At 43.8% G+C, this 14,738-nt stretch overlaps 1 protein-coding gene across 2 annotated transcripts in view; it reads right to left on the bottom strand.

The window, feature by feature from the left end:
* LOC126237191 (sphingomyelin phosphodiesterase-like) overlaps positions 1–14,738 on the bottom strand; it is a 373,735-nt gene that overhangs the window by 177,128 nt on the left and 181,869 nt on the right. Inside the window, exon 1 of one of the 2 annotated variants that reach the window (XM_049947070.1) lies at positions 75–222. The exons of the other annotated variant lie outside the window; for it this stretch is intronic. Coding sequence (XP_049803027.1) covers positions 75–150 — 76 coding nt within the window. The 5' untranslated portion in view covers positions 151–222. Of the gene's footprint in view, positions 1–74; positions 223–14,738 lie in introns of those variants that run through there. 2 annotated transcript variants of the gene reach the window in all.

The following is a 14,738-nucleotide window of genomic DNA, read 5'->3' as shown; positions in this document are numbered from 1 at the left end:
TGCTTCATCTGCACGAAACATTGTGTTTTGAGACAAAGCGGGTACTGTAGCAGATGGTGCGGCCAGTTAGTTACCTGAGGCAAGGACCCCGGTCACAGCGGCTAGCATCAGCGCCAGCAGCGGCAGAAGGCAGCTCCTCACCGCAGCCATGGCGAGCAGACTGAATCGCGCCGGACTCTGCGCTCCCTTATCTGCGAAAGCGCGACTCCGCAAGGAAGAGTTTAGCGCGCTGCTGTAGTTGTACCCACCGCTCTTGTTGCCAACTGCGGCCAGCCTCGTACATACCGTGTAAACACGGTGGACCAAAAAGTAGCCATCGCCAGGCGACATAGGTGGGGATGATGACAGCCAAGTTTCAATTGCTATTCCAAACAGTCTTAGATTTTCTATAGGATGAAGACCTGGTGGTTTAGCGGAACAGTCGAGGTGCAATAGGACGCCTGAGCGTTTGTCAGACTAGCAACGTATGAACGCAGCCTTGTCAACAGTACTGCTTTCGTGGAAGACAATAGCGTCCACTTGTCATGAAGATGTAGAAGAAAGGGCAAGACTTTCCGGCAGGAATGTACTGTATACCAGAGTATGTTTTCATACAATAACTGATCAAAAGTATCTGGACGCCTATTAGTGGGCATTAATATGCAGTGTTCCCAGAATGAGAATTTCACTCTCCAGCGGAGTGTGCACTGATATGACACTTCCTGGCAGATTAAAACTGTGTGCCGGACCGAGATTCGAACTCGGGACTTTTGCCTTTTGCGGGCAAGTGCTCTACCAGCTGAGCTACCCAAGCACCACTCACGCCCCGTCCTCACAGCTTTACTTCTGCCAGTACCTCGTCTCGTACCTTCCAAACTTTACAGAAGCTATCCTGCGAACCTTGCATAACTAGCACTCCTGAAAGAAAGGATATTGTTGCCCACGAAAGGCAAAGGTCCCGAGTTCGAGTCTCGGTCCGGCAGGAAGTTTCATATCAGCGCACAATCCGCTGCAGAGTGAAAATCTCATTCTGGAAACATCCCCCAGGCTGTGGCTAAGCCATGTCTCCGCAAAATCCTTTCTTTCAGGAGTGCTAGTTCTGCAAGGTTCGCAGAAGAGCTTCTGTAAAGTGTAAAGTTTGGAACGTAGGAGATGAGGTATTGGCAGAAGTAAAGCTGTGAGCACGGGGCGTGAGACGTGCTTGGGTAGCTCAGCTGGTAGAGCACTTGCCCGCGAAAGACAAAGGTCCCGAGTTCGAGTCTCGGTCCGGCACACACTTTTAATCTGCCAGGAAGTTTAATATGCAGTGTGTTCACGTTTCGCATTTATGACAGCTTTAACTCTGCTGGGAACGCCTTCAATGTGACGGCTAAATGTTTTGGGGAAATGGCAGCCCACTCTTCCTCAAGAGGCAAAACCAGAGAAGGCAGTGCACGAAAGCTGCATCAAACCATTCCTCGGAATGAAGACGACAGCAGCAGCAACATATACAACAGTACTGCCTGTCAGTCCCTGTGATGATACAGAAGCTCTCTGTAGCAGTACACTGATTTACATGTCTAGCTTATAATCTCTTTAAAAAATTCCTGATGATTATGTAAGTTGTGTTTTCTTTTGTGAGGATAATCGTGAGACTAAAGAGGAGTTAGCGTATCAAATTGCTTAGTCGCTTGCTGGTCGCCATGCCGTTCATAGGATGAACTGGAACATCTTAAATCACCTTCTTATGTTGAGTCACACGAATAAGTTGTGAATGTCTGACGCCCAGCCTGTGGAGAATACTACGGAAGATTCTATTATGGAAGAGCATCCTCATGCCACGGTTTCATAGGGAAAGAGGGGAAGGGGTTGTAGATAGTAGCACCGGTGGTCTCTGCCAATATTTTTCGTCCCACTCTTTTGCCACGTTTTATTCAGGTTTTTTCGAAAGGATTCATCCTATTTCAGATGACTGTATGGAAAAAAATGGCGTCATTGACCAGAAGGCCCTTTGCAGGGCAGGACCAGGTGCCTTGGTGCAGGTCTTATTACATTCGACGCCACACTGGGCGACCTGCGCGCCAGATGGGGATGAAATGAGGATGAAGACAGCACAACACCCAGTCCCTCAGCGGAGAAAATCGCCGATCCAGGCGGGAATCGAACCCGGACCCGTAGGATGGCAATCCGTCATGCTGACCACTCAGCTATCGGGGCGGACAAATGAATATACATTGACTGACAAAAAAGTGAAGGACCCAGAAGATATGACCAAATACGAATGTAACTTTGTAAACGTGCAAACCATTGGCAGGTATGTAAATGATTAGAATTGTAACTCTCTCTGAAAAATCGAACGGCCACCAGAGTGCATTACTGTTCTACATGTACAGTGTTGTTAGCAGGACTGGTAGGGAAAATAAGGGAAATTTTGAGTTATCACTGTGCAGGACATGGAGATGCTGTGTGCTCCTGTGAGACAGCATTATCAGCACGAGATAGAGGCTGAAATGGGCTGCATTATGGGTCTCGATTTGGCTGGCTGGTCGAATCGTGCAGATTTGTGTGGGCATTCGGATGTGACAATAGCCCACATAGGAAAGTGAGGCTCTGAGCACTATGGGACTCAACTGCTGTGGTCATAAGTCCCCTAGAACTTAGAACTACTTAAACCTAACTAACCTAAGGACAGCACACAACACCCAGCCATCACGAGGCAGAGAAAATCCCTGACCACGCCGGGAATCGAACCCGGGAACACGGGCGTGGGAAGCGAGAACGCTACCGCACGACCACGAGATGCGGGCAGGAAAGTGAGACGAGGCATACTTGTCGACAAGTTTCCAGTTGCTCGGCTGAGCGATTCTAGGCACTTCAGTCCGGAACCGCGCTGCTGCTACGGTCGCAGGTTCGAATCCTGCCTCGGGCATGGATGTCTGTGTTGTCCTTAGGTTAATTAGGTTTAAGTAGTTCTAAGTCTAGGGGACTGATGACCTCAGATGGTAAGTCCCATAGTGCTTAGAGCCATTTCAACTTTTTTTTCCCAGTTGATCATGTGTGATCACCAAAAGGGAGGATCGCTTATATTGTGTAGCAAGCGCGTCGCTACGTCTTCACATCTGCTCCCACTACCCAAGAACAAGGAATGGACTCGTTACAACATTACGTGACATCCTCAATTGTTGGTCAGAGACCACCAGCATCCGGACTAGAGATGCTAGTTGTAACTTGGTGGTTGATGTGGTTGCCAGTAGGTGTCTTCCTGGTGTAGTAAGCTCACTCGCTCCTTCATTACCCAACGTGTGTAAAATCGAGATGGCGATAAAAAAACAACAAATGGGATTTTCATTCCATGTTTAAACTGAGGCAGTTCAGTTACAAATGTGTGGCATCATTTTTGTCTACACTGCACCACTGGATCTTCTGGTAAGGGATGTGCCATACAGATCCCGCATTCCAGCATTGGCCTCCACCATCACCTAATCTCATTATTTGTGATTTTGTGAGGTGGATTCATGACGACTCTGTGTATTGTGGGTTGGCAGTGACACCTAGTAAAATGACAACAGTAAATGACATAACTCAAAATATCCAGGCAAAAATGTGGATGAATTTGACTGTCATCTGCTCAATAGTCTTGAGTCTGGTGGAGGGCACACTGAACATTTATGCAAAGTAAATTGAAAATCTGATCTTAAATTTGATTGTAAAATGTATCCTAAGCCTGTATGTGCATGCATGTAAAATACTGTACGTAAGTAGTGGGGTAGGGGGGTGCTCAGTGTAGAGTGCATTGTTGCCAGATGTATCCAAGATGGTGGCATTGACGTCATTCAAGATAGCGGCCTGTAGACTTGGCAGCAGCTCATGATGTGATCCAAGATGGCGGCCATGACGCCAGTTGATGGTGCGAGTACCGTTATCTAAGACGGCGGCTTTTGGTGGGAAGTACCACATCACCTGCCACGCCCCCCTGGTGGGAAGTTTGGATTTTGTCGGTAAATTGCATTATGTGCTTCTACGGGGCACCTGGCAGTCCCCTGCTCCCCTTTTCCGACTTTTGTATGATGGCGCGTTATTCTCTTGGAAACGGGCGGGAATTTCGAATTTTGGCAGGTATTTTTGTCTAAGAGTTTACTTCTGCCGCTGAGGGAAGTTAGTATGGTGTTGCCCCCACTAGAGACTGCTCATGATGTCATTCGATTCGAATATATTAGATCTACGACTTTGCTTCTGCCGTTTTGCAATAGACAGAAGTAGTGGAATGTAGTGGTTCAAGTCGTTCTCGTAAGTGTCATACAGTAAGCTTAGGCATTTGAACATAACGCCATCAAAATATCAGTCGATTTTTGATTGCATCATAAAGTTATTCTCGACTGAATATATCAACTTATGAGCCCAATTCTCGTCATCTGTGAGAGGTTTTAATTTTCTGCTTTGATATGAAGAAATCTGCGGCTGAGGCTCATAAAAAGGTGGGTAAGACCTATGATGAGACGCCTGTTAGTGACAGAACTTCGCAGAAAATGGTGTCCATGCTTCAAGAATGGTGATTTTGACGTTGAAGACTGGCATGGTTGTGAAAGAGAGGAAGCTTTCAATGCTACTGCAACCGATGTGAACAATCACAGGAGACCATTATCGAATGCAATTGATGTGTTTGAGCTGAGCACTGAAAGACAAACGGCCACACTACAGCGATAGACATGAAAAAATTATTTTGTAGCATGATAGTATTCAACCCCAAGTCGAAAATCCCGTCAAAACATACTTGGAAACGTTGAAATGGGAAGTTCTGCCACACTCACTGTATTCTCCAGATATTCTTCCCTCTGACTGCCACCATTCTTGATTTATGACACACAACCAAGCTGACTAGCACTTGCGGTCATATGAACAAGTGCAAAATTGGATCGATGCCCATTTTATACACTGCGGGACTCGTATGCTGCTCTAAAGCTAGGAGAAAGCAGTGGTCAACGATGACCAATACCTTGAATCGTAAATTTTTTGGAAGTTTTTCACAATAAAGTCACGAACTTCGAGAAAAAGCGGTGGAAGCAAAGTGGTAGACCTAGTAATTTGTATAGATTTGTTGAAATTTGTTTGAATTTATTATCGACCTACAGCAGCAGCAGCTTAGAGTGGTGTTGCCCCCACAAGAGGCTGACATATCAGTGCTTGTTGAGCTGTTTGTGTGGAAGGAGCATGTGTTCAGTTAGCGAGATGTTGGTGCCGACAGGGGGAGTTTTAACAGCTGTATTACATGCACTAATTCAGCTGAGGTATGCATCCACAGCTCACTGCATGAAGAATGAATGCGAGCATTAATGCTTGAGCATATGAAGAGGAAGAATACGGCCCTGCAAATAAAAGCTTTGCATCGAGATGCATTAATTATGCATTACACGAGTCATGAGCTAGTTCGCGAGTTCACCGCTAGAGGGCGTCATGAAAAGTCATGTGGTCGTGGAGTTCAGCCAATAGGAGCACACCATCATCATGACGTCATGTGTTTTTCTCAGCTGCACGTGTGCCCCAGCCTCCTCATCCCCCCTGGCTGTCTGGAGGGGAAAAATGGTGGTTCAAATGGTTCAAATGGCTCTGAGCACTATGGGACTTAATTTCTGAGGTCATCAGTCCCCTAGAACTTAGAACTGCTTAGACCTAACTAATCTAAGGACATCACATACATCCATGCCCGAGGCAGGATTCGAACCTGCGACCGTAGCGGTCTCGCGATTCCAAAAATGGTGGGAAAAGTATTCAGCCTGTTCTGTGTTATTGAAGAGAGGAAGGAGTGTTCTTTATTTCGAATAATTTATTTAGGGACGGATTTCACAAAGTTTATTTATTATTCTGATACAAAGCACTCACAATGATATGCTTAAGTCCATACTAAATAGTCTGCACACCTGCAAACTACTCATAAATAATGCAGTACACTGATGTGCAGAGACTCAAACAACTCGTAAATTACCGATATAATGCATTACACAGCATACATACATGCAAACTACTTATAGATCACCGAAAAAATGCATGTGTAATGCTATGGGAAACACGCTCACAATGCTTAAACACCAGAAAATAATGCAGTGCATAAACACTCACGCAACATGTCAGCAACTCGAACCCAGGTTTTCCTGGGCTGAAAGCTCAAAAGCTCAAGTGCACCCTCCTAACACAATTAAACCACCAGAAGCCCTTGAAATTGGAAAATTAAAAATAGCAGTTCCCTTTCCGTGATTCGAATCCTGGTTCTCCTGGATCGAGAGCCCAAGTGCACACATGGAAACTGTCCAGATGCGGGAGAGGAAGGTTATCTTAGTGTACTTTACTTATTTTGGTCGGGAAACTGACGCAAAGATCGATCCCAATTACGTAATTAATCACAAAGAATGGTAATAATTACACAACTATATGCATAGCGCTGCACAAGGATGGCTTAAAATCGCAATACAGCTCAGAAACTAACAATACCATACAACTGGTATTATCCTCATGGGAAAACATTTCCCAATACCACTCGAAACTGACGCAAATATCGATCCTAATTACGTAATTAATCACAAAGGTCGGGAATAATTACACAACTATATGCTTAGCGCTACACAAGGATGGCAAAAAAGCGCAATACGCTGCAAAAACTGATGATACCATACAACTGTTCTTATCCTGCTGGAAAAAAAATCGCAATACCACTCAAAAGCAGCGACAGAAACACTCAAACTCTATCCTAAACCTACAGGCTGGCGCGAAAAAGGTTGCGGTGTAACGTACTATCTTTATTCTTTTTGGCGGGAAATATCTTCAACTGACGAGATGCTGGTGTTGAACAGAGAAGAGTTTGAAAAGTATATTACCTATAAGCATACAGCATCTATCACTGTTTGACGTCAGAGTTCGCTACAGACTCCTATTAAAAGTCACTCTATGGCCCAGGTAATCGAAGGTAATACATGCTATCACAGCTAATGGAAAAAATGCGTCACAGTTCTAATTACACATCGAAATTGTCATGAAAAAACCAGCACTTGTAATGAATGGGTCATAATGCAGCACATGTACAGGGGAAAATCTTCGTCCTAAAAGACTGCAGAGGAGGCGGTAGTTGAACGGGCGTTCTCCTGGATGTACAGTCACAAACTGTCGAAAATCGAGGCCCTCTCTCCACCTGCAGTGTGGATGGACCGACGGAGCCTTTTTCCCGCCAGTTTGTAGGTGTGGGGCAGAATCTGAGTGCTTCTGTCACTGCTTTGGAGTGGTATTGCGTAATTTTTGTCCAGCAGGATAACACCAGTTGTATGGAATTGTCAGTTTTTGCGCTGTATTGCGATATTATGCCGTCCTTGGGTAGTGCTATGCATATAGTTGTGTAATTAGGACCGAACTTTGTGACTAATTATGTAATTAAGATCAATCTTTGCGTCAGTTTCCTAACCAAAATAAATGAAGTACAATAAGATAACCTTCTTCTCCCGCATCTGGCCAGTTTTCATGTGTTAAGGGGTGCACTTGGGCTTTCGATCCCGGAAAGGGCACAGCCATTTTTATTTTCCAGTCAATTCCAAGTACTTCTGGTGGTTTAATTGTGCTAGGGGGGTACACCTGAGCTTTCCACCCAGGAGGACCAGGGATCGAGTTGCTGATACGTTGCATTGTTTACGTGCACTGAGTGTTTGTGCACTGCATTATTTTCTGGTTTTTAAGCATTGTGAGCGTGTTTGCATAGCGTTACACATGCATTTTTTCGGTGGTCTACGAGTAGTTTGCAGGTCTGCAGAGTATATGCTGTGGCGTCAAGCACTTCAGGGTGAGTGTTTTGTATCAGCGTAATAAATAAACGACGTGAAATCTGTCCCTAAGCAAATTATTCTAAAAATGAATAAATAACACTCCTTCCTCTCTCCAGCAGCACAGAACAACCTCAGTACTTTTCCCACCATTTTCTCCTCCAGACCGCCAGGGGAGATGAGGAGGCTGGGGTACACGTGCAGCTGAGGAAAACACGTGATGTCATCATGATGGTGTGCTCCTATTGGCTGAACCGCACAATAATGTGACCTATCGCGGTACACTCTAGCAGTGAACTCACGAACTAGCTCAGTTCTTTGGTCTGCTGGATCAGAGGCAGTTGTCTCTTGTGGGGTGGGAGCTTATACGTAGGTTTTAGAAATGACAGACAGTTCCAGTGGAGACAGATGTTTCCATGAATCGTGTAATGCATCTTAAATGCATCTCGATGCAAAGCATTTATTTGCAGGACCGTATTCTTCATCTTCAGATGTTCAAGCGTTAATGTTGGCTTCCATTCTACATGCAGTGAGCTGTGAATGCACTCCTTGGCTGAATTAGTGCATATAATAGAGCTATTAATACTCCCCCTGTCTGGCACCAACATCTCTCTAATTTAACACATGCTTCTTCCACACCGACAACTCAACAAGCACTGATATGTCAGGTTCTTGTGGCGGTAACACCACTATAAGCCGCTGCTGCCGTAGGTAGATAATAAATTCAAACAAATTTCAACAAATTTAAACAAATTTAGTCAAATTCAAACAAATTATATTCGAATTGAATGTCATCATGATCAATTTTTTAGTGGGGCAACGCCATACTAACTCGCCTGAGTGGCAAGAGTAAGCTCTTAGAGCAAAATTCTCACCAATTCCCGCCCATTTTCCAAAAGGATAACATGCCATGATGAAAAAAGTCGGAAAGCGGGGTGGGGGACTGCCATGTAACCCTAGATGCACATAATTCAATTTCCCACCAAATTTCAAACTTCCCACCCGTGGGGCATGGCACTTTCCCGCCAAAAGCCGCCATCTTGCATAATGGAATTCGCGCCATCAGCTGACGTTCTGGTCGCTATCTTGGATGACGTTATGCGCTGTTGCCAAGTTTACAGGCCTCTATCTTGGATGACATCATTGCTGTCATCTTGGATACATATGGCAACAATGCACCCCCCCCCCCCCCCTACCCTACTACTTATATACCATTATAACATCAGGTGACTTTTTTTTTTTAATGTAATTCCTGTGCCTAAGTTCAAATTGACATGAAGTTTCTATCCTCATTCTCGTAGAGTCTTGTGAAATCGGATGAAGCTTTATGACACACCACATATACCACCGTTTTTAAAATTAGTGATGTGATGTGGTCGAATGCACTGAAATCTGGGCTAGCAAGTGCTCGAATGGCATTGCTTCCTTTGTGACAAGTTCGTGTATTCATTTTGTTGGAGGGTTTGGTATGGTGGACAAGTTAAATTTGATCAACATCTCGTTTCTTTTCCATTCCTGCAGTTTGTCCCCACTGGTAAAAATCGCCCTGCATCTTCATTGGGCATTAGTTTCTACTTTTCATGCGTTTGATATCGCTTCACAACCTTGCCTCTGAATACTTTATCGATCAGACAGAATCCAAAATTTCATTTTATCTCCAGTAATTAAAACTTCCGGGCTAAGAGGCTGTGGTCCAAAATTACTGAAGACGCCGGCCGTGAAAGCCTACACACTATGATTCATTTTATCTGTTGATCTCTTTGAACCCCCCTCTCCCTCTCATACATACACACACACACACAGATTCACCTCCTCTTTGAAGTTTTACGCAGAGGCGCAGCATATCACGTACGAGGGCAGTTCAATAAGTAATGCAACACATTTTTTTTCTCGGCCAATTTTGGTTGAAAAAACCGGAAATTTTTTGTGGAATATTTTGAAACGTTCCTGCTTCGTCTCGTATAGTTTCATTGACTTCCGACAGGTGGCAGCGCTGTACGGAGCTGTTAAAATGGCGTCTGTAACGGATGTGCGTTGCAAACAACGGGCAGTGATCGAGTTTCTTTTGGCGGAAAACCAGGGCATCTCAGATATTCATAGGCGCTTGCAGAATGTCTATGGTGATCTGGCAGTGGACAAAAGCACGGTGAGTCGTTGGGCAAAGCGTGTGTCATCATCGCCGCAAGGTCAAGCAAGACTGTCTGATCTCCCGCATGCGGGCCGGCCGTGCACAGCTGTGACTCCTGCAATGGCGGAGCGTGCGAACACACTCGTTCGAGATGATCGACGGATCACCATCAAACAACTCAGTGCTCAACTTGACATCTCTGTTGGTAGTGCTGTCACAATTGTTCACCAGTTGGGATATTCAAAGGTTTGTTCCCGCTGGGTCCCTCGTTGTCTAATCGAACACCATAAAGAGCAAAGGAGAACCATCTGTGCGGAATTGCTTGCTCGTCATGTGGCTGAGGGTGACAATTTCTTGTCAAAGATTGTTACAGGCGATGAATCATGGGTTCATCACTTCGAACCTGAAACAAAACGGCAATCAATGGAGTGGCGCCACACCCACTCCCCTACCAAGAAAAAGTTTAAAGCCATACCCTCAGCCGGTAAAGTCATGGTTACAGTCTTCTGGGACGCTGAAGGGGTTATTCTGTTCGATGTCCTTCCCCATGGTCAAACGATCAACTCTGAAGTGTATTGTGCTACTCTTCAGAAATTGAAGAAACGACTTCAGAGTGTTCGTAGGCACAAAAATCTGAACGAACTTCTCCTTCTTCGTGACAACGCAAGACCTCACACAAGTCTTCGCACCCGAGAGGAGCTCACAAAACTTCAGTGGACTGTTCTTCCTCATGCACCCTACAGCCCCGATCTCGCACCGTCGGATTTCCATATGTTTGGCCCAATGAAGGACGCAATCCGTGGGAGGCCCTACGCGGATGATGAAGAAGTTATTGATGCAGTACGACGTTGGCTCCGACATCGACCAGTGGAATGGTACCGTGCAGGCATACAGGCCCTCATTTCAAGGTGGCGTAAGGCCGTAGCATTGAATGGAGATTACGTTGAAAAATAGTGTTGTGTAGCTAAAAGATTGGGGAATAACCTGGTGTATTTCAATGCTGAATAAAACAACCCCTGTTTCAGAAAAAAAATGTGTTGCATTACTTATTGAACTGCCCTCGTATTTACAGTCGCTAGCGATCTTGGCTTGTGAAGTTTTATTCAATTGCTGTTCACTGCAGATCGTCCCCAGACTATGTCAGGAACATCTATCTCGCATTTATCTACTTCTAAGACTGCCTGTTGTCACAAATTCGATTTGTCTCAGCCATTATGTATTGCTTAACACTTAAGCGGAGTGCACACTGTGGCGACACGATAAATCTCTTGAGATAAAAACGATAATGATCACTATCCGTGACGATTCACACACCTTGTGTGCATTAAAAGTCTTCTGAAGATAAACAGGAGCACTCTGGTACCACAGCGACATGTGTCTTTCAATACATGTGTCGGGAGACACAGCATTCTGATCTCTCAACGATCAGTACTGTACTATGTTCCGTGGCATCAAGATTTCTTTAATGCTTATGTGCAATCAATAGTTTTTCAGACAGAAAAAGAGACCGCCTGAAGTTCATGTTCTTACTTGCAATGGAAGAAGTCACAGTCTGCTTCTAAACGTTCTGGGTTCCTTCGGTAAAGTCTCAAAACTTAGCTTCATATTGAGACACTTCCCGTAAAACAACTGTCGAATTGCAACTCACATTGAGCAAATTATACGGCTCTACACATTGTTTATTTTATTTCTCTTTTTGTTTAAATTCGAATAGACCACAACAGTGTTTTCCTCGCCCACAAGCGCATGATTACAAATGACGCAGAAAAATCTTCCACAATCCGTCGCATCGTCCAAATTGTATAGCTATAATATGCACCAAAGTTATCGCACGTATGATGACAACCGCATATTGCTACTAGTATAGCTTCAGTATGTGCTGTGCATTATATAGACTTGATATCCTCAATGGAGAAAGACTTCATAAGCTACATGTCTGAGAGTGCTACCTGTTATGTTCGAAGGGTCGTTGACAACTTCACATCGTTCTTAGTGAAAAATGCAGCACTCTTAATGAAGTAGTGGACAGAGTGAGATGTAGTTGACGTATTACATTGATACAAATAAACTATTAAATGCTTATAACAATAAAAATAAAGCCAGCATGAAAAATGCTCGTATCATAGCACAAAAAAGGCGAATATGTCCTGGGCAGAGTTAGGGACGCAGAAAAAGGGAACTACGTTTTCGACTTATCTGGGAACTTCAAAGACATTTGAAACAAAACATCTTGACCTATTCGTGCTTTGTTACTTGTTAGTATCAGTGGAATTTAATATAATGCATTGTGTCGAGTAAAGAAACATGACGTTATTCATATAACATACCACATGCCATCATGCCATCCACCATGGCATTCGTCACCACACCAAACACAAAACAGGCGGTGGGTTTGGAGGTGAAGTGGTTCTCAGGGGAAAAAATCAGCCCCTGGCCTCCACCCAGAAATAAAAAGAAGTTTATATAGATTCTCTCTGGGGCTAAATACCCTTCCAGAGAATTTATCCCCCTCTCCCAGAAAAACTTTTTTAGCTATTACATATATGCTCTTCCAACCATATGATATTATTATATATTATTTACTATGAATGGCGAATGGTCTGGATTTTAGGCACTGGACCAGGGACTTCAGCCTATAAATTGCAAGATGCAGGTGTGCCAGAATCTTGCAGCTAAGAGAGCTCACTGCACTGGGGAAGTAGGGTTAACTCATACACTGGGGAAGTTGGGTTAACTCGTAATAAATTGCAAATACGTCAAGATGTTTTGTTTTAAATGTCTTTGAAGCTGGCAGGTAAGTCGAAAAGCTAGTTCCCTTCTTTTAGATCCCTAACTCCACCTAGGACATATTTGCCTCTTTTTGTGCTATGACAGGAGCATGTTTCATTCTGGTTGTACTTTTACTGTCAGAAGCGGGGGAGTGAGGATCACGCGAATAGCACTGCAGCGCTCAGTAGCACAACGTGACGCGAGGTCTTAAGTCATCAGGAGTTAATACTTCCACTTTCTATTAATGTTATGGGTGTAGCTGTTGATCTGACATGCGTTCAAAGTTGACAAATTTGCACACAATGTTAGCAACTATGCACATAATAGATCAATTTATTACAGTGACTCATTCGTTCTCGTATTCCATTGGCAGTGTTAGCCGCCATCAGGCTTAGGTTTGGTTCCTTTACCTCAGTTGTTTCCACAAAAGGGTTAAGTATCTCATAATGATGCGTTTGCCATTCTCCACCACCTCCGAGAGTTTACAGTGAATGAGGTGCTGCAGTGGTAAACCAGTGGATTAGTATTCGAGAAGATGGCGGTTCAGATCCTCACATAGTCTTGTTGATTAAGGTTCACTGTGATTTTTCTCAGTCTCTCTCCTTACTTTTTCAATAGTCTTATCATCACAGAAACACTCTCTACTATTCGTCTGGTATAAAACTTATTACAGATTTACCTTACGGCCTATTCACCGCCAAATAATGGACAAAATATTTCAGTAACTCACATGTTAATCTAGGAAGTGAATCATTACATTTGGATGACTAGTGTGTTACAATTTCCTACTAGTCAAGCCAAAGTTAATCATTCTCTCATAACAATGATCTCTATACTGCAACCAAAATAACTTCGTGATTAACGTTTGTGCAAGTCGAATGGTAAGGGCTAGCCACCAACCACATCACGTGGTCGCAGCGTTTCCCATTTTTAGGTTCAGGCAGGGCCTTCTCAAGCGTGACTGGCTACACGCCGCTAACACAGGTCCCCGCCATTGCAGCCTGTCAGTCACAAAGTTATCTTATTCGAAGTATATAGTACCTGGGTGTCGAACTGCAAACGTTTGGGAGTGTCAGACGAGAAGACCTTTGTTCTACGTTTCATGCACACAACACGTTTTCCACTAAGAGTCACTAGAATGGACAAAGAAAACATTTTCCGAGTCTGCACCCACATGAATCTATTAAGTTGTATGTTTCACGTTCCTGGAGAACAACAGAATGAATTGTTACAAAACTGGTGCGAAATTTAGCAACAGTTACGCTGCATGGCTTAAAATATCGGTTTAGAACCTAAATTTGAAACACTGATCAGAAAACTGATTCTGGTATATTTTACGGGTACACCTTACTGAATATTTCCACTATCGTGCAAAACAACACCTTGAGACTCGGTAGAAGTAAATGAATTAGGTACTATGATAGTCAAGCCTTCAAGTGTGCGTAATTCGTAAGATAAAATGCGGTAAACAATCCAGACAACAAAGTCATCCACTGTTGAAGAGAAAAATGTCAAGAACTCGTAAGCAGAAACTTGTTTTTACACGTACAAGGGCATCTACATATCAATGGAAAGAAAAACACATTATTACTCACTTGACGTCTGAAGAGACCGGTATCTGAAGTGATTGCTCTCTGGAGTGATGCATTGCCTATCAGCATTTTATGTTCCACTCACTGTCCCGGGTACATCTACAGCAAATGTGACAGTGTACTTATCGCAACGAAGTATTAAGTCTCGAATTTTAACGAAGACAATCAGGAATTCTAGGACCAAAAGTGATCTATTCGGATGACAGAAATACGTGCAAAAGGGACACACAATGGTTTTGGGAAAAGTGTTACAGATAAATTTCGGTTACATGCAGGACACTACAGTAAACTTTAAGCACACAAAATATTTCGAGAACACTGTCACTATTCGCTAAAAGAAAACTACAAGAAAAGACCTAAAACCCTGCAGCTTACTTAAAGGAAAGAACTTTTCTGTTTCGTTGGTGTCTTGTAATGAAGTGTTGCAGTCTTGTGACGACCTGATAGTTTCGAGCTTTGGTCTATTTTATAGCCAATGACGTAAGGTTCATCACC

This window comes from Schistocerca nitens, chromosome 2 (genome assembly GCF_023898315.1).
Source record: "Schistocerca nitens isolate TAMUIC-IGC-003100 chromosome 2, iqSchNite1.1, whole genome shotgun sequence".
Taxonomy (NCBI): Eukaryota; Metazoa; Arthropoda; class Insecta; order Orthoptera; family Acrididae; genus Schistocerca; species Schistocerca nitens.
The sequence above is the reverse complement of the archived record's forward strand: the minus strand, read 5'-3'. Positions and strand labels throughout refer to the sequence as shown.